At 40.8% G+C, this 20,029-nt stretch overlaps 2 protein-coding genes across 2 annotated transcripts; both read left to right on the forward strand.

Moving 5' to 3' along the window:
* The first annotated feature begins 371 nt into the window (after window positions 1-371).
* cnep1r1 (CTD nuclear envelope phosphatase 1 regulatory subunit 1) lies at window positions 372-3,159 on the forward strand. Its single transcript, XM_054770971.1, has 6 exons — window positions 372-460; window positions 854-925; window positions 1,041-1,114; window positions 2,352-2,461; window positions 2,549-2,603; window positions 2,691-3,159. Exons 1-6 carry the CDS (start codon window positions 436-438, stop codon window positions 2,730-2,732), a joined length of 378 nt encoding a protein of 125 aa, XP_054626946.1. The 5' UTR covers window positions 372-435; the 3' UTR covers window positions 2,733-3,159.
* A 638-nt stretch (window positions 3,160-3,797) lies between these two features.
* heatr3 (HEAT repeat containing 3) lies at window positions 3,798-19,088 on the forward strand. The gene is made up of 15 exons (XM_054770846.1): window positions 3,798-4,074; window positions 4,508-4,680; window positions 6,138-6,225; window positions 7,730-7,830; window positions 7,995-8,104; window positions 8,204-8,344; window positions 10,395-10,672; window positions 11,841-11,931; window positions 12,141-12,283; window positions 13,067-13,149; window positions 13,233-13,369; window positions 16,014-16,102; window positions 16,186-16,329; window positions 16,410-16,586; window positions 18,402-19,088. The coding sequence occupies exons 1-15, from the start codon at window positions 3,928-3,930 to the stop codon at window positions 18,513-18,515; spliced, it is 2,016 nt and encodes a 671-aa protein (XP_054626821.1). The 5' UTR covers window positions 3,798-3,927; the 3' UTR covers window positions 18,516-19,088.
* Window positions 19,089-20,029: the final 941 nt, after the last annotated feature.

Raw genomic sequence — 20,029 nt, forward strand, 5'->3', positions numbered from 1 at the left:
AGCCACCTCGGATTAAACACTTGCATTTAAACAGAAACAATAACTGGATTAATTTAATAATTTATTACTCTTGTGCCCATAAATCAAATCTACAAGTCACATATTAGTGGCTTTCAAAGTCAATCATTCATGGTCAGCAGGAAATATAAAGCAGATAAGTGAATGAGTGTTAGCTTATTATTAAACTAAGTTAATTTTGTTGTTGGTTTGACTCTTTACGAGCACTCGTAAAACAGCGACATCCTCGCACCAATGTCTTGACACTGCACCTGCTTCCTGATTTGTCCATCGAGGTAGAAAGGCGGTGCCTCGTTGTGCTGTACTCGCCAATCAGTCGAAGAGAAGAAAAAACCAAACCGATGCTGATTGGCCCTCTCTGCCTGTCTTTCATCTGAGGGGGGCGGAAGCCGCCTGTTGGGACCACGATTAGAAGACATGAACTCACTAGAGCAGGCCGAAGGTAATACATCTATATATTTAATAATAAAAACAAAAGGTCAGCGTTTAAACAGTGGTCGATTTGGTTAATGATTGAAATTGGCTTCGATACGTACATTGGAATGCAACGTTGCACAGTTAGCTGACTTGTCTGCTTTACGACATTAGCATGTAGCATGGTGGCTGACATGTTAGCTCGTTTAACCAACACTTCCGTTGCTTACATGAGTCATTTCTGTTACTTTGGAAATGTACATTATGTGTCATACATTTATGTTTCGTCCTGTGCCAATTAAATCTATTGTTACCTTCCTGGACAAACGACTCCCCTCCTTAGTATATGGTTCGATTCGGGGCGATTAGTTATGGCTGAGACTGTTTAAGTGTGCAGTAATCATGTTCGTTTTGCCATTAGATTTAAAAGCCTTTGAGAGAAGATTGACGGAATATGTCTCCTGTCTGCAACCTGCCACAGGAAGGTGGAGAAGTAAGTCAATCTCATTAGATAGACCTGCACAATCAAATGGGCCTTCTGCAAAGATAATAATGCTCACTTTCGGTTGACTGGTTGTCATGGTTACTTTTTTGTTTGTTTTTTCCAGTGATTTTAATAGTGGTGTCAGTTTGCACAGCCACGGGGGCATGGAACTGGTTGATAGACCCCGATACGCAGAAGGTAAGCATCCGTCTAAAACGGTTGCACATAACGGTTTATATGATGGTGTGAAACTGGCATTATTGTTCCCAAAACGGCTGAAATTCCCGTAAACGTATGACTTTATATTCATATCACAGTGGAGCTCGTTTAAGTCGGTACTGCTTATGTTGCCAACCCGTCTGTCGTACATCTCATAAAGTCCCCGTCTGCTGTGTTTATATATATATATATATATATATATATATATATATATATATATATATATATATATATATATATATATATATATACTGTATATATATATATACTGTATATATGTGTGTCTACGCATGAAAATAGCTAAAAAGTTAGTATGTTAATGTTAGCATGCTAACGGTAGCATTTTTATTTTTGTCATTTTAATGTTAGCATGAAGTGTCTGCGGAAGTTAATACTTATGGAAGTGGCTAACCATTGAAATGTGCTAATGTTTGTGTGCTAACGCCTAGCATGACAAAACAATGTGTCGGGAATGCAAACTTTCCTAAATAAGTTGAGCATTTTGACTTTTGGTTGAAATCGGTTGAGAAATTTATTTATTTGTATTATTTATTTGTATTAATGTCTCTTCTGTTGTTGTTGCTTAATTAATTGGTATATATGTTTATGTTTCTTATGTTCTTGTTCTTTCTTGTGTTTTCTTTCTTTTCTTGGGAGAATGAACAGAATAAGATTTTCATTGCATAGTATAACTGCTGTTTTACCATGCACATGACAATAAAACTCTCTTGAATCTTGAATCTCTTGAATCTTGAAATGTGGCAGAAGTTAGAATTCTTTAGATCAAAGGCATTCAGCATTCCGGAAAAATGGGAATGTCGGCAAATGTGTGAATTGTTGTGATATGTATAATAGAATGAATTTCCTGAATTAGTTGAACGGTTTGATGTTGGAAGGGTTTGAATCGGTTGAGAAAAATGGAAGTAGTTGCAACTCTTTTGATCAAAGGCATTTAGCATTCCGGAAAAATGGGAATGTCGGGAAAAGCGGGAATTGTCGTAATGTGAATAACAGAATGAATGTCTTGAATTAGTAGAATAGTTTAATGTTGGAACGGTTTGAAGTGGTTGAGAAATGTGGAAGTAGTTTGAACTTGAATTAGATCAAAGGCATTTAGCATTCCAGAAAAATCAGAATGTTGGGAAAATTGGGAATTGTTGTAAAATGGGTAATAGCACAAATGTCCTGAAGTATGAAATGATTCTGCTTCCTGCAGGTGTCTTTCTTTTCCTCGCTGTGGAATCATCCCTTCTTTACCATCAGCTGCATCACGCTCATAGCACTTTTCTTTGCCGGGATACACAAACGAGTCGTGGCGCCGTCAATGTATCCTTCATGTTACTCTTTAAAGCCATAAATGTCTATGCTAACACTTTTTGATATGTTTGTCATCTTTAACCTTTGCCTCCTCAGTATTGCTGCTAGGTGTCGAACGGTTTTAGCAGAATACAACATGTCCTGTGACGACGTGAGTCGACCGACTATACGGCATCAACGTAACCTTCCCGGCCCTTTTTATAAGTTTCTAAATGTGTTTATTTGTGTAATCCCACAGACGGGGAAGCTTATCCTCAAACCACGGCCAAACATTCAGTAACCGGACGTTTTCGAGCATTATCCGAAGAAGTGACGTTCACAGTGGACGGGGGAAGGAACGAGAGACAAGAAGGGACACGGCCCCGTTTGTAGCTGTGCTCGTGTTAAAGCTGCTGAATTAATCGTAACAGTACTTGTGTGTGTGTGTTTGTTTCTGATGTTAATCATGTATTTTATGTAAATGTTTCTATTTTTTAAAACTATTTACCAAATAAATATTCCAGAGTCAAAACTGGCTGTCCATAAACTAGCTAGCTAGCTAGCTAGCTAGCCACTTTGCTACCTTGACACACTTTTTTTTTTGCATAAACCTCTGACTTTATTCTTCTAATATTTTGACTTTATCCCTGAAAATTTATGACTTTACTGTAATATTACAACTTTTTTTTGTGTACTAAATTTATAGTATTATTCTTGTCATTGTTTTACTTTATTCCTGTACATATATTGCTACTTGTATATCCTCATTATGTTTTGAACTATTTTTAGGACATTACAACTTTATGCTTATATATTATATATATATAATATTTGATTCGTGTAAATTTACAATTTACGTTTTTTTGCATAAATTTGCAAATAGATTAAGAATATTTCTTAAAGTATGGTTTTATTCTCAGAATATTTTGTGGCAATTTCTTTGTCAGATTAGTTGGTTAACTTCACTTTATTGTACATAAATTTGCGACCTAATTCTTGGAGTATTTCAGTCTTTTTCCCTTACATGTACAAAATTTGTTCACGTAACATTACAACTTTTTTTTAGGAAATGTATTTATTTTTTTACATTCTTGGAATATTTTGATTTAGTTACTGTATATGTATTCCATTAAATTTGATTAGCGCTATTTTAGTAATTGTATTAACTTTACAACTATAGTCTTATATGACATTTATTTTGCATAAACAGACCACTTTATTTTTGCAGACTTTTATTCCAGTAAATTTGCAACTTTATTGTCACTTTAGACCTTTTTGCGGACATTTAGTGGCTCACTAACTCGGTAGCCTCTTGGTTAGCTTCCCTTCATTTTGCGACAGCGGTTCCTGCTTTCTGGTAGCAACTCACGCATTACGGCAAAGATAGACCTTCCACATGGCCACCTATTAGAATAGCTTGTATTTGGGGGTGGACTTACTAAAACCTCTATTTATCCGAAGACAAAAGCCCACATTTGCACTTTAAAAGGATTAACATGGGCAAAAGTAAGACAACAAAGTTTAAACGTCCCCATTTCAACGCTGTCGGACTGCCGGTGAACGCCGTGAAGGAAGTGGCGGCTGAGGAGGAGCACGGGGACGACGACGGCGACGACTGTCCGGCTGCAGAACTTTTGGAGAAAGTAGGAACATAATCCGTGTACAATTTTTTTCATTTCACTTTGCACGTCTTGTTATATAGCATTATGTTGCTTCACGAAGACCACATAGGGGCCAGATTTTGACTGTATGGATAAGTGAATGTCAAAATGTCGTTATGCTGTTATAGCTCGCTTCCGAAACCACTTTCCCGAAATCTTGCTTGGATGAGTGAATGACTAACCGTTTAAAATGTTGTAAACTCACGTCCAGTAGGTGAAATAGTTTGCTGTCCCAATACATTTGTCCAAGTTTGGTCAAAAGTTGGCCTAAAAGAGTGAGAGCTGTCATCACTCACTTTGTGTAATGCTCCGGTGTCCCAATACTTTTTGTCCAGCTGCTGTAAACGTGTTATGCACAAGATAACACTCCATGCCAGTCTAATAATAAATAATCATCATCCATATTGGTCTCTAGTTGGAGAGTCCCAGCGCGGACGTACGAGAGCTTGCGTGCGCCAGCATCTCCAAGGTGGTGCAGCAGAGCCAGACCATCCCGGGTCTCCTCCAGAGGGACGCTGTGAGGCGACTGGGTCCCATGTTGCTGGACCGCAGCCTGGCCGTGAGGGAGACTGCTGCCGGAGCTCTCAGGTGAGTCGGTGATGAACACGCATTAGATAAATAGGAAAGTCATGGGAAAGAATAATCCGTTCCAGGGTTAAACTGGTGCCACAGTAAAAGCTTTATCGGCTGGCCTGTCCAGGCAGTGTTTTTTTTAACATTCTAAAGTGTAAAAATAAGCTGACCACTGTAATATAATGGGAGAAAAGCATGAACATACAGCTTACAAACACTTTTTGTAGTTGTCTTACAGGCGGAAAAAGAAGTTAACTACAGTAAAACTTTCTGTTTATGTTCTTCACACCCCCTAAATGCTGAAATGATTTACCTTAGCAAAAGAGGACGGGCGTTAATGGGAAGCAGGAAATAAATGGAGAGAATTTAAAAACTCATGACATGCAACAAGCTCATTTTTTAACTGTAAAAATGACTTAGAGAAAGTAGGAAGGAAAGCATAGCTCTGATTGACCACACGGCCATTTTTTGAACACAGCACAGCAGCAACAGAACCAATGTTGTATTAGCGGTACAGCGCAAGCCGCTCAGCCAACATTAATAGCGTGGGTGAGGTGGTGGAAAACAGCACGGCAAGTGTAACACACATGAGTTTTACACCGGCAGCAGTGCAGCTTGTCTGACATTTTAAAGCGCATGCAGAGGTAGATGAAGCTGCAGAATGCTGACCACTCATTGTATATAACTTGTTCATTTTTTAAACTTGACTAATGATTTGCAATGCATGTGAAAGCGGAACGCAAACTGCAGCTTAACAATTACGTTGCACCACACAGCAGCAACGCAACCAATGTTGTAATAGCAGTAAGAGCAAACTGCTCAGCCAGCATTAATAGGGCAGACGAGTTCATTGTAAACAACAGTGCTGCAAGTGGAACATGCATGAGTTTCACACCAACAGCTGACTAGCATGACAGACATTTTAAAGCACACGCAGAGGTAGATGAAGTTGCTGGATGCTGACCACTCATATACAGTATAACATGTTTATTAAAAAAAAAAAAATTACTAATGATTTGGAGTCCATGACAAAGCGGAAAGGAAAATGTATCTTAACAAGTACATTGTGCCAAGTACATTAAAGCACGCATATAGGCAGATAAAGCTGCTGGAGGCTGACAAAAAACTGAATCAGGATGTTGCCTACAGCCACATCTGTCACTGTTGTTTGACCCAGCACTAAATATCGTGGTGAGTACTTTATATACCGGTATGTATTACTTGAATAGAGGCATGAATTGGAGCCTTTGTGCTAAACGTTGCATAAAAGCAATGGCAAAACTCACCGAAAGGTATTCAAAAATCTTGATGACTGTTGAAATTCAAAGTTTTTTGTGCCTCCAGAGGCTTTGGGGTTTTTCGTGGGGGTGTGTGGGTGTTGGGAGAAATGTATTTCTCAGGCTCCACCTACAGAGGGCGCCATGCCACAATAAAACTATTCAGTGCGTTAACTTGTTTGTCTTCCGTGACAGGAATCTGAGCGCGTGCGGAGGTCAGGAGGTGTGCGAGGACATGGTGAAGCGCGACGTCATGACACCTCTGACAGCTCTGCTTCGAGAGGTGAGCGCACGCCAACACTGTTGATGCCGCATCACTTTGTATCCTGCCGGTCAGCAGCTGTTGCGGCTGGCTGACGGCGACAACATCAGCAGCAGCATCAGCAGCAGCACACAGCTTCGCCGACTAAAGCGTGTTGACTTTTGGCTCAGCTTTGACCTTGGTTAAATTTTGGTGTAGGTCACTTTGCTTCTAAATTGTGACCCATAATTAGACTTAATACAAAGCTACTTTATCTAAAAAAGCAGTTTTACATATCTTGTAACTAAACCCATTGTGCCTTTTCCGAAAATGACTTTCTTCAAGCTTCTGCTTGGCCTAAATTGTATAATTGTATCGCGTTATCTACTGTATTTAAATATTACTTATCCTATTGTATTTGCACAGGGGTGGCACATGTAGAAACGAAGAAGAACGTTGCAGATCTGGATAACGGTGCACATCTTTTATCCAGTATATTGCTTCCTTTGGTTTAACATGTGCAGTAATGCCTCGTTTAACTGCTAAGTTTATTTCCACCAAGTAGGATTCCTTATTTGTAAATGAAATATATTCATAGTGAGAGTGTAGAAAATCCGTTTACAACCTTTTCACTTTATTAGAGCCCTGTAGACATGAAATAACACCCCTATAGTCAACTTTACACCCCTATTAACCAATATAGGAGACATAATAAGACAAAACAAGCCATATAAGACACAAATAAGACTCGTGCTCGTGTGTGTTGCTGTAAATATGTTCTGATGCTCGGGGGAGCTGCGTGAGGGGCGGACAGGAAGTGACATCGGATGTTCGGAGTCGAATTTGAGCTTGGCGTAGCCCATGTTAGGGTTTTTGAGATCATTCAATCCTGCAATAAAAGCCTGTTGTTCCGGCGATCAAGTCCGGTGCTTGTGTGTCGCACCCGACATTACGGTAATGTTACTGACACCTAGTGGCCTGTGTTGAATTCTACATATCACATTTTCAAATGCGTCTTCTGAATTCAGTGCAGTGCGGAGGTTATGTTTTTGCAGACTTATCTGTTTGTGTTCAAAATAACTTAAAGTTCTGAATGGATTTGGATGAAATTTTCAGGAATTGTCGGAAATGTGATATGGAAGAATTGGTTAATGTTTGGGGGTGATACGGATCACCGTCTGGATCCAGGAATTTTTTTAAAGGATTCTTTAACCTTGCGAGAGAACCATTTTTAGCATTTGTGTGTATAACGCCACAAAAAATACAGTATGAGGGGAACTATGGTGCTTGGCGGAGGTCTGCGCTCTGAGTGCTTCTCTAGTTGTAATTTACTTTAATGTAGAGGTTTTATGCTTGTAAATGCTTTTTTTTGGTGAAAAAAATGTGCTTAAGTATGCATGTTTTTGACTAATAATGGTCAGAATTCAGCCATGAAACAGCATGAGTTATTAATATACTTTTTGGAATAACTGTGACAGAATGAAGCCTTGAAATTCAAAGCTCGAAGTGGTGAGGTATGACTATAATACTGTTGTTTTGGTTGCAGTGCTGCGCAGGTTTCGATGGTGCCGCAGTGCAGATGAAAGACCAGAAGAACCATGTGGACGACGTCGCCAACGAGGCTGTCAACCTGCTATGGAATCTTTGGTAAGCCAGCAACTCTAAATTTGTTTTTCCCTGCATTCTTGTTCATTGGCGGCAGGACGGACAGTAGAGAGCTGAAATATTTGGACAGCTCCGCAGTTGTTGTTGTTGTTGTTCCCTCATCCACATGGCCACCTGACAAATGCGGTGTGGTGTGTGGTTTTCAGCGAGAGCAGCAACCAGGCGGTTTCCTTGTTCAACAAGTCAGGTCTCCTCGACGTGGTGGTCCAGTGTCTGGAGAGGCACCCGCACAATGTGGAGCTGGCCACGTCTGCTGGTGGGTGACACTGAGAGATTTTTCTATTCTTCATTTGCTGCAACGGCTTCTTGGCTGAGCATGAAACTTCAAGCTAACTTACTGTCCTCCATCTTGCAGCCCACTGTTTGCACACGGTGACAGAGGATAACCCCGAGCTGCTATGTAGCATCAACTGTGCTGTGCACGGAGCCCTGGAGAGCGTGCTCCTGTCAAAACAGCCCAGCATGGCACACGCCCTCCTCAGGACACTAGCTTCAGGTACTTTTGATAGCTGTCCATGCCGCCATGAGGTTTTAAGTAGAGCTACAATATGCAAAAGCAAGAAGGGGGAGTGAGACAAAAAGCACTTTGAAAAAGTAATTGATTGAAAACAACAATTAAACTGAAATAGGCTGTTTATCAGTGGATCAAAAGTTTAAGACCATCACTCAAAAAATAACAAAACCAGAACAAAAAGTGTTCTCAGTAGGACTCAGTAATGAGTAGCTCCAGCGTTCTTGTTAATCACTTCCAAAATGGCTTTGGGCATGCTTGATGCGAGTGTTTCCAGGAGGCTAGTGGGAACATTGCTCCAAGTGGTGAAGATTGCTTCACCAAGGGCATCAGCTGTCTGGAACTGTTGGACATTTTTATAAACTTCCCTTGCCATCCACCCCCAAATGTTCTCTATGGGATTTAAATGAGGGGAACATGCAGGATGGTCCAAAAGAGTGATGTTATTCTCCCTGAAGAAGTCCTTGGTCAAGCAAGCATTGTGAACTGCAGCGTTGTCCTGTTGAAAAACCCAGCTGTTACCACACAGACGAGGGCCCTCGGTCATGAGGGATGCCCGCTGCAACATCTGCATCCGTTTGACAACCCCGCACCACCTGAAGCTCCAGTGTTCCACTGAATGAAAAAGCACCCCAGATCATGATGGACCCCCCCCCTCCACAGTGTGGGGTAGAAAACATCTCAGGTGGGGGGCCGTCTGGTGGTTATTGCGCTGCAGTCGGCACCTGTAAGGGCCTTAATGTGGTTGGAAGACCGCCCTGTGTCTTGATGGACAGCCAATTGGATCCTTTGGCTCAGCGCAGGTGTATAATGCTCAGGATCTTTCAAAAAACTTAGAATGACTGTCTTACTGCGCCCAACCTCAGCAGCAATGGCACGCTGCGAGAGGCCTTGCTAATGCAGCTCCACAATCCCACCACGTTCAAAAAGAGAAAGCTTCTTAGCTTTAGCCATCAGGAGGCCATGACAGTGTGAAGGCCTGACACAAAATGAACATTTGGAGCAGATTTTGGCGTTATTGCCTGTGGTCTTAAACTTTTGATCAGCTGGTAAACAAGAGTTTTCATTTTTTTGTTGTTGTTTTTTTTTAAAATTAAAGTTCCAAATGTTTTTGTCTCACTCCCCTTCTTGCTTTTGCATAGTGTAGCTCTACTTAAAACCTCATGAAGATCCAAATGTGCAAAATGCAAATGCTAGCCATTTTTCAATGGGTCTGAAGATTTTGATCAGGTCTGTATATTGCACATGCCATCGTCATTTATTAGCAAGTATATTGCACAACACTGCATCGACAGAATCAATGTTGTCGTCTTTGACAAGTTAATTGTTTACTGTTTAATAATGATTCGGCGTGCATGAGAAAGTGGTAAGGAAAACATCGCTACATGGTCATTTATTAACAAGTATATTGCACAACACAGCAGCAACAGAACCAGTGTTGAAATATATGAAGCTAATTTTTGACCTTTTAATAATGATTTGGAGTGCATGAGAAAGTGGGAAGGAAAGCTTAGCTTTCTCTGACAACATGGTCATTTATTAACAAGTATATTGCATAACACAGCAGCAATAGAACCAGCATTGGAATATATTAAGCTAATTTTTTACCTTTTAATGTTTTGGTGTGCGTGAGAAAGTGGGAAGGAAAGCTGAGCTGCCTTTGACTACGTGGTAATTTATTTATTAACAAGTATATTGCATAATACAGCAATGACAGAACCAATGTTGTAATGTATGAAATTAATTTCTGACCTCTTAACAATTTGGAGTGCATGAAAAAGTGGCAAGGAAAACTTAGCTCTTTTTGATAACTTGGTCATTTATTAACAAGTTTATTTCAACAATGCAGTAGTGACAAAACCAGTGTTGTAATAGTGATCAGGAGCAAACCACTGATTTAGCATTAATAATGCTGATGAGTCAATCATGTTAAGTATGTGGCACATGATCAGGGTGCGGTTAATTTAGGCCCTAATAGTTTGCTGCCTCAACAGGCTGCAAAAGGATCCGGTGTTAACGTTGCGTTCCCGTGCAGGAACGTTGTGGAACATGAAGGGAAGCCTTCCTGCCGCCCGCCAGGCTCAGACCCTCGCTGCCGTGCTAGCCAACCTGTCCCAGTGCCTGGACGTGGAGGCGAGTGAGCTCATCCCTCAACTCCGACAAGCGGAAGAGGCGCGCTTCCACGCCTCGTCGGGTACGGAAGAGCAAGTTAAACGTGAGCTCACTGCCGCGGAGGAGATGGACGACGATGACGAGGGAGGAGCGCAACGTCAGAACGGGAAAGCCGGAGACGACTTCTCCGATCTCTTGCCTGTAAGTTGAGTGACGCTTTGCCCTGCTGACAAATGTAGGACCTTTACCTTCTACCTGACCTTACCTTACTTTTAACGATGCCAAAGAAGGCTTAAGAGCTTAACTACACTGTGCTTCTTTGAAGGACATCCGTGCTCTGCTGTTTTTAAAGAGTTACTGAAAAATGCATGTCAAATGTCCTTTACATGACAGAAGTGTTCTGTTTTTAAGTACTTGCAGCAAAAAAAAGCTTGTCAAAGATCCTCTATATGCCAGCAACACAGTTGTTTTTAAGGATGTACTGCAAAAACGCTAGTCAAAGGTCCTCCATATAGGAGGACTGCTGCAGTTTTTAAGAACGTGCATGAAACGCTAGTCAAGGATCCTTTACATGACAGAAGAGTTCTGCATCTTTTAAGGACTTACGGCAAAAAAAATGCTTGTCAACTATCGTCCGTATAACAGGAATACTAGTTTTTAAGGACAGTGCAAAAATACATCTCAAAGATTCTCTATGTGACAGGAACACTTCTGTTTTTGAGGACCTACTGCAAAACTGAAGTCAAAGATTTTTTTATATGACACGAGCGCTGTGCTGTTTTTAGGAATCTGCTGCCAAAATGTCTCCCAAGGTTTGAACTGAACTTGCAGGCTATTCTATTGTCATTCTTATTTGGCGCACGGGCCACCACTTGTGTAGCCCCGGTTTATGCTTTCATTCACATTCTCAATAAAATGCTTAAAACGGTGTAAATGGGATGCATCGTGGGTGTCTACCGCCATGCACTTCTACTTATAACGTGAGATGACTAGATATTAATGAGACATTTTGGGAAAAGTCCACCCCGCAGTTCAAACCAGACTCAACAAACAGGAACATACCACACTGACAAGTCCCCCGGCATGCGAGACAGACGTCCCCATCAGCTCAATCACAGTCAGAACCCCAAGTAAGCAAACAAGCTGATGTTTGTCATGCTGCAGCACCCAAAGCATGCACATCTCTATTCACGGTTTATTGTTGTGGAGCAATGCCTCACACACACACACACACACACACACACACACACACACACACACACACACACACGGTTGTGTTTTAATTGGCTGAACGATCCCAGTCAGGCTGCGGCCGGCGATAGCACTTGTTTGTCTTTGCCAAGTGGTTGACTCGCATGTTTGTGTCCAGAGGGAGAAGGAGGAGCTGAGGGAGGCGGCGGCCTTGCTGACGGCCCAGCAGACGTCCCTGGAGATCATCGTCAACATGTGCTGCTCTGACGGTGAGCGTTGAGGCCTGACCCTCCCTTCCCTTGCCCTCCCCGGGCGACGTGGTTTCCTTTGACGTGGCCGCCCACGTTTTTCATTTGGTGCATCGAGACAATGACAACACATTCTTGGAAGAGTTCATTCCACTCCCAGGAAACCGTGTGATGGACACATAGGCTGCTGTATCACGATCGGCGTTGTGCATGTTTGTGCGCCTGTTCAGATCCCTCCGACGACGAGTGGGAGGAGTCGTCGAGCAGCGACGAAAGCGAAATAACCGCAGACGGGTTCTCCAATCTCGTGTCCCCCCCGTGTTTGTCAGCCGAGGTGCATGGGGCACTCATCAACCACAACATCCCCCAAAAGGCAAATATAAAACCAATGTAGTGTTAATGTGGTTAATACTATAGAAAGTCAACCTTAGAGTAGTCCGTGTACAGCTTGTGCGGCAGTGTGGATGTGCTATCCACTGCAAGTGAGTCACCACACAGCCGCTTTTGTCCAAAGCGCTGGCAACACAAGTGATTTTCAAAACAATTGTGTCTTCCCCACAGTCGAGCACGGTGGTGATAGCTTCATGTTCCGGGGCTGCACGAGTGCTGCGGTTCGAGGAGAACCATGAATTCCAGCGTGTACTGTGGCATCGTGAAGCAGAGCGTGACCCCCTCCCCTTTTTCTTCCCGAGCTTAATGAGGCACAGCAGCATATCATGCATTGTCGTCCTGACTAGGACATTGAAGTTTCCACACTGCTCCTAGAGCTCGGCGACATCAGTTGGCAGCGGTGACACAACTGGCGACTTTTGTTTGGTGAGGTCATCGTTCCTTGCCTCCAGTCAGGCACGGTGTTGGTAGCGTCTCGTTGGCACTTGGGGGAGCTGTGGTTCAATGAGGAGAAACGTGAAAAACATCACCTGTCTGGTGGACTCAATTGTGTTGCCAGCTATTTAGACTTTGTGTTGACTCTTTTTCAGTGGCTAGTAAATCTGTACAAGCTGGACACAGACTACTCTAAAGTACTGTATAGCCACGTTTGCTCTCTGTAGTATTGGCCTGTGACATTCATATACTGTAGTACAGTGCTTGGGCTGGACTGCCTTTTGTGAAACACTGAATAGTGTACCAAAATGATATGTGCTCTTGATTTAAGGTGCTTAAAAAGACGCAGTTCCCAGGACAGGAAGCCATGGACGTGTGTCGACAGACCCCCTACTGGGGAAGCCTCATAAAGAAGTAAACCTCCCAAACCTGACTGTCAACCTAATCAGTGTCGTATGTAGTCGATGTTTAACACACGTTGTTGTCGTGCTCGGCAGGATGCGGCGGGTTCAGTCGCGGGCTCTGACGTGCCTCCACAGCATCCTCTCCAGCTTGGACGCCGACTCTCTGGGAGGAGCAGCGGCCCTGCAGGAAGCGGCGCTGCACCTGTCCTCGCTGGTCTTCGGGCAAGCAGGTAGCATTATATTACTCATAAGTCGCACTGAAATTAATTTTTCCCAACTAGTCACTGTCGTCGTGTCGCTGGGCAAGACTGTTCACCCAGCTTCCCTCCAGTGCCGCCCACGCTGGTGCATGAATGTTTGGTAGTGGTCGGCAAGGCCACAGGCGCGAATTGGCAGCCACGTTTCCGTCAGACTACCCCAAAGCAGCCGTGTCTACAAATGTAGATTACCACCACCAATGTGTGACTGAGGAGTGAATGAATAATGGGGTCACGTCATTGTGAAGCACCATAAAATCGAATCCATTTTTATTATGAATATTAACGTGTGTCCTGACAGCTGGGGTCTCACACTCGGAATCATATGTATTGCCTGGTATAGCTCGCACAATACAAGGAATTTGCTCTGGGGGGGTTGGTGCAAAAAAGTAGAAGAGGTAAATATAAAAATGACAGTCTATCAGTGCAAAACAGCAGCAGAAGGACGATTGATGGAGTTAAATAAGAACCATAGAATTATTAAAGAATTATTATTATTATAGAATTATTAAAGAGCATTATTTACAGGAGTATCGAGGGTGCCAATCTATTGGGATATTTACAATCACACCGTATACAGAACAGCATTCACGGTAGACTGCAGTTTAAGGCTGCAAGATGAGCAGTAACAGTGAAGATGTGCGTTCATATACTGTACAGTATTACTGTATGGCAGTGTAACACACAGAGTGGAAAAGTGTTTGCCTCCTTCCTGAGTTCTTATTTTTCTGCGTGTTTGTCACACTTCATCAAACAAATGTAAATATTAGTCAATGGCAACACAACCTGAACACAAAATGCACTTTTGAAATGAAACTTTTCATTATTAAGGGAGGAAAAACCATACAAACCTACATGGCCCTGTGTGGGGGGGTGGGGGGGAAGTTATTTTTTTTCTCTTTTAATAATAAGTTTCATTTAAAAACTGCATTCTGTGTTCAGTTGTGTTGTCATTAATATTTACATTAGTTTGATGATCTGAAACATTTAAGTGTGTCAAACATGCAAAAAGAAAGAAATCAGGAAGGAAGGGGGCAAATGCTTTTTCACACCACTGTATGTAGTCTATGGGGGGGAGGGGTTGCGGGTCAGTGGGGGGGGGGTCCTTGGCCTTGTTCATGAGGCTGGTGGCAGATGCAAAGAAACTGTTCTTGTGGCGTGAGGTTCCGGTCCTGAAAGACCAAAGCCTCCAGGCAGAGGGGGGAGCAATTGGGGGGGAAAAGTTGGTGACCAGGGTTGGAGGGGTCGGCCACAGTCTTACCTGGAGGTAAGGTACGGTACAGGTACGGGTTTCAACTTTCAACCTTTGACCCAAACAGAAGTTATTCCTCAACACAGCAGTCTTGTCATAAAGGAAATAGCGCCATCACGCTGACCAACCATGCAAGCTATCGCGCAACACAGGGCAGCTACCACCACTACCAGTGCGGGATAAACAAAAAGAACTGCGCAACTTTTTACAAAACAAGTGCCGCAAAGCATGCTGGGAAGCCAGAAGCACTCCCATTTGCAATTGAGACCCGCTGCCCGACAGTGTTTATGAGCACCAGACATGAGAAACATCCACCACCTCCCTCCAAGAGGCGCTCAATGGCTTGACGTGACATCACAAAGGAAAAAACACACTTCCTTACTCGTGTGCACACCCACCACTTCAGAGGACAGTTTTGTTTCGGGGGGGGGGGGGAACAAAAAGGGGCTTTACAACACAATAGAAGCTACAGTTGCTGACCTGGGAGCTGTCAGTTTCATCATCTTCAGAATGGAGGCTAACCTAGCACGATGTTGCTGTTACAATGTGAGTGAAGTGTTAGCACTGTAGCGCACGTAGCTATGCTAGTGTTGCTAACGCTTGTAACTCTCCTTGACAACCTCTTCAGTGCCCCATTGTAGAAGGTGACTGATCTTTCAAGGCACACAGAATCTTGTGTTCTATGGCTACAGAAACACGGAACCTACCAAAAGAACCATTACACTCCTGTCTTTCATCAGGAAAAAAGCTTGTTTCTACCTTTTTTTGTTCTTTAGTCATCAGTAGTAAAACATGGGTACGTTTCAGGAAAATATCGGTTCCCAACTAAAAAAACAAGTGAAACTGTGAAAAGATTTCAAGCATAACTTTCACTTTGACACAAATATGTTTTGCTTTTGTGACAGCTCAAACAACTATACCAACATAAAGAGCACAAAAAAGGGTTGTTTTACATCAAAATAACTTATTTCCAAATATAACACCATGAACTATTTACAGTTCTTACATTTGGAACTGAATTATCAGTGTGCATGCGTTAAAATTTTACCTACAATGTGTAACTTTCTGCACGCTCCACTCGTCCACGCTCTCTCACTTCCTCCTTCCTGTCGTGTGTTTTTTCCATCTACATGATCCCTGCTGATCTCTTATCAACTGCACTTCTGCCACCTTGTGGCCGTTTTTAGAGCTTAATAATTACTCTGAAGTGAAACGCATGAGTGGAGAGTTGCATCCATCAACTCTTTTTGCGTTGTTGGGGTTTCTAAAAATAGATAACCAGGCCTTTGGTGTTGAATGAGTTAATGTTGGGTTTTAACGTTATATTGTGCAGGTGGACCTCATGGTTTCTTTTCCACACCACAGAGATCCCGAGAGATGAGGAGTTCCTTGAGGCCGTGATCAGCGCAATGCGCTCCCTTCTGCAGATGACCGCCTCTAAAAACATCCCGCAGGTGGAAGAGTGAACCCTCGTTGGCGTTACTGTTCATTTTCAAGATGCGAGTTGCGTGTACGCTGTTTATTTGGGTTTCCTTAGGTCATAAGCGTCCAGCAGCTGATGAGCCTCAGCGAAGTGGCCGCCCGCTCCCACGTCGTCAGCGTGAGGGTCAACGCTGTCGCCATCCTGGGCATCACCGGCAGCACGCTGGCCAAAGAGAGAGGCTCGGCTGAAACCCTTCAGGTGCTGCTCTTTTTTTTTTTTTTTTCCTCCTTTCCCTTTTTTTTTTTTTTTAGTTTTTTAAGGAAAGCTTTCCTCCGCAGATGATCGGGAACGCCTTGCTCCAAGTCGCCACCAAGGACGCCGACCTGGTGGTAAACGGCGAGGCCCTGGATGCGCTTTTCGACGTGTTCGCGGACGGAGACGAGGCGGAGACGGCGGCGCAGAACATCCAGCTACTTCCTGCCTTGAAGACGCTTCAGCCTGTCTTTAAAGCCAAGGTGCCGTTCTCCTGCTACAGTGATAACCGTGATAAAAAAATAAATATACAATAATAATAATATGTATAGAATAAAAATGTATAAAATACAGACAAGTTCATAAATTACAAAAAAAGCCAAATCAAGAAAATTATATACATTCAAAATAAAATTATTTAAAAAAATTAGAAATTATTAAAATTATTTTTACTATTCATATTCATATTATTATCACTTATTTGTATTGTTTTTACTATTATTGTTACTATATTGGTATTATTACAACATTACTATATTATTACTATTACTATTAATAGTAGTAGTATTAGGAGTAGTGTTGCTGTTATTACTATTAATATTACTATTATTACTATTACTATTAGTATTATTACTATTGTTACTGGTACTATTATTATTATTATTATTATTATTATTATTATTACTATTATTATTACTATGGGCCAAGTACAGAACAATTGCGTTGCAGGGCCCTCTTGAAATTTTGTGTTTCTTTATAATACGTAAGCGTATTATCTAATTTACATAAATAATAAAAATAAATTACAACATATTAAGTAAAAATAATAATAATAATAATAATACATGGTGTATATGATACAGACAACAACTTTCATAAATTATGAAAAAAAACCCAGCCAAATAAATAAAATTCTATATACAAAGCAAAGAAAAATGCAACTACGGTAAAATACAAATGATAACTACTTGTAGTAGGATTCAATTTAATTATTTATTTTTAAAATCACAGATATTTATTTTTAAAATCACAGATATTAAAATTCGCAGATTTAGTACACTTTCAAACCGCTAGAATAATGTATAAAGTTAATAATAACTCGTTACCCAAAAATCTAATTAAGTATTTCTCAATCAGAGAGGAGAAATATGATCTTAGAGGAAAATTAAACCTAAAACATTTATATGCGAGAACAACGCTGAAAACCCATAGCATTTCCGTGTGTGGAATTAAATTATGGAACGGATTGAGTAAAGAACTCAAACAATGTACAGAGATGAGCAAATTCAAAAAACAATACAAGCAGTTGATGTTTGCCAAATACAAGGCAGAAGAGTCCTGATTGTTCTGTCAGGTTTGTTATTTTATTTTATTTATTTATTTTTTTATTTTCTATTTTATTTTATTTTATTTTATTTTTTATTTATTTAATTAAATTTTATTTGTTATTTATTTATTTCTATTTATTTATTTATTTTTTTTTTATAATTTTCTTTGTTGTGTTTAAAAAAAAAAAAAAAAAAAAAAGCTTTGTTCTTATTTATTTATTTATTATTTAGTATTGTCATCATATTATCATTATTATGAATGTTCTCTCTTTTTTTGGGGGGACGGTTATCTCACCGTTATCTATTATGTGTTATCCTGACTATCACTGAAAACATGACATGGAATCCAGGAAGTGAACTACATGTACTGTACTAGATGTAGAATGGATGGGGGGTAGGATTAAATAAGCTTTGCTTCTTCCTACTCCTTTTGGACATGTGGAACTGTCAAAAAATGATTCACGAGATGTATTCCATTGTAACCTTCATGTTCAAATAAACTAAACCAAACCAAACCAAACCAAACCAATTTATTCTTCTTAAGGACCGAGTGCCGAGCAATTGCATTGCAGGGGCCCTCTTGACAGTTTTTGTTTTTTCAGAATAATAATCATACATAAAGCATATTATACCATTTCCATACATAATAATAAAAAAAGAAAAGTATATACTGATTCAAACTAAAAATATATAGCAATAAAATACATTTTAAACAAAAAAAAAACATCAGTTTTCTTTTTCTGCGGGCAGCTTCGTAAAGCAGGAAGAGACGCGTGCAGCCCCCAGCAGCTGTGCGTGCTGAACAACGTTAAAGTCAACCTGAGAAGATTCGTGGGCTACCTGGAGACGCTGGTGAAGAAATGAAGCCCACTGAGTGCACCTGCACTCATACTCGCTCATTATTTATTAGTATGTTGCTAGCAAACAACACTTTTTCATTTTGTTTGCTTACTGTTTCACTTTGTGGAGCGGCTAGGATCCTCCTTTTAGCATCACATTTGAACGAGAGCAGCGTTATCTGATGTCCTGATAGGTGCACAAAGTGCCTTAAAGCTGCATTCTTTTTAATGGCCAACAGAGGGCGACATGCTGGTCTTTTAGTTGAGATACAACTCAGAAATACACAAAAATTGCATACGATAAGCAACGGTGGATCTTTGCATGTTGCATTAACTTGTTTTATGAAAAACTTTTTTTTTTTTTTTAATATGCCTGCAGTTGAATCACTTTGTTTGGCAAATGCGATGCCTTAAGGAATTGGAAGTTACAAACGTTATCGACTGGCTGAAGTTTCTGTTCAATTTTCACACTTTGCTCCTTGCACACTTTTGAACAGGCATTACGAATCAATCTGTGTATTTTATGCTTAAACATGGCAAGATTAAATCATGTAAATTCTAAATGTCCAATTTTTTTGTGCAGGTGAACACTTTTCATTGTGTGGGTGTTTTTTTTTTTTTTTTTTTTTTTTCAATTGTATTAAAATATCCTAAATTGTTGATTGTCAAACTGTGGTGCAAGTAACACTTTTAGTACACAGACACACTAGAAAAACCATCCCTAGCTTAATAGCGCTAAGTGGTTGTATAAGTGCATACCTCTGAAAATGCTAAAAATGTAAATCATTATTTTAGCATGCTAACACTTAGCATGATAGCACTGTCTGCTTAAGTTCATATTCATGAAAAACGCAAAAAATGCTAATATGCTCATGTTAGCATGCTCGCAATGTTAACCTGCTAGCACCTAGCATAATACTGTCTACCTATGAAAATGTCTAAAGGTAATACTATTAGCATGCTAGCAATGCTAACATGCTAATGTTACCATGCTAACACCTAGCATGATAGTGCTGTGTTCATAAGTGTCTAACCATGAAAATGGCTAAAATGCTACTATGCTATGCTAACATGCGAACAATAGGATGCTCACACCTAGCATAATAGTGTTTATATAAGTTCTTACCTCTGAAAATGCAAAAAATGTTCGTATAATTATGTTAACATTAGCATGCTAACACCTAGCATGATAGCGCTAAGTGTCTGCCTTCAGTTCATATTCATGAAAATCACAGAAAATTATAGCATGCCATCAATGTGAACATGGTAACACCTAGCATAAAACTGTCTCCCTATGAAAATGGCTAAAATTATGCTATGTTAATGTCAGCATGCTAACACCCAGCATGATAGTGCTATGTTCATATAAGTGTCTACCTATGAAAACGGCTATATATGCTACTATGCTGATACATGGATGCTAGCAATGCTAACACCTAGCACAATAGCACTAAGTGTTTGTAGAGGTGCCTACCTCTGAAAATGCTAAAACCGTTAGTATAATTATGTTAGCATGCTAACTTGCCGGAAGACTTGCTG

Source organism: Dunckerocampus dactyliophorus, chromosome 3 (genome assembly GCF_027744805.1).
Source record: "Dunckerocampus dactyliophorus isolate RoL2022-P2 chromosome 3, RoL_Ddac_1.1, whole genome shotgun sequence".
Classification (NCBI taxonomy): domain Eukaryota; kingdom Metazoa; phylum Chordata; class Actinopteri; order Syngnathiformes; family Syngnathidae; genus Dunckerocampus; species Dunckerocampus dactyliophorus.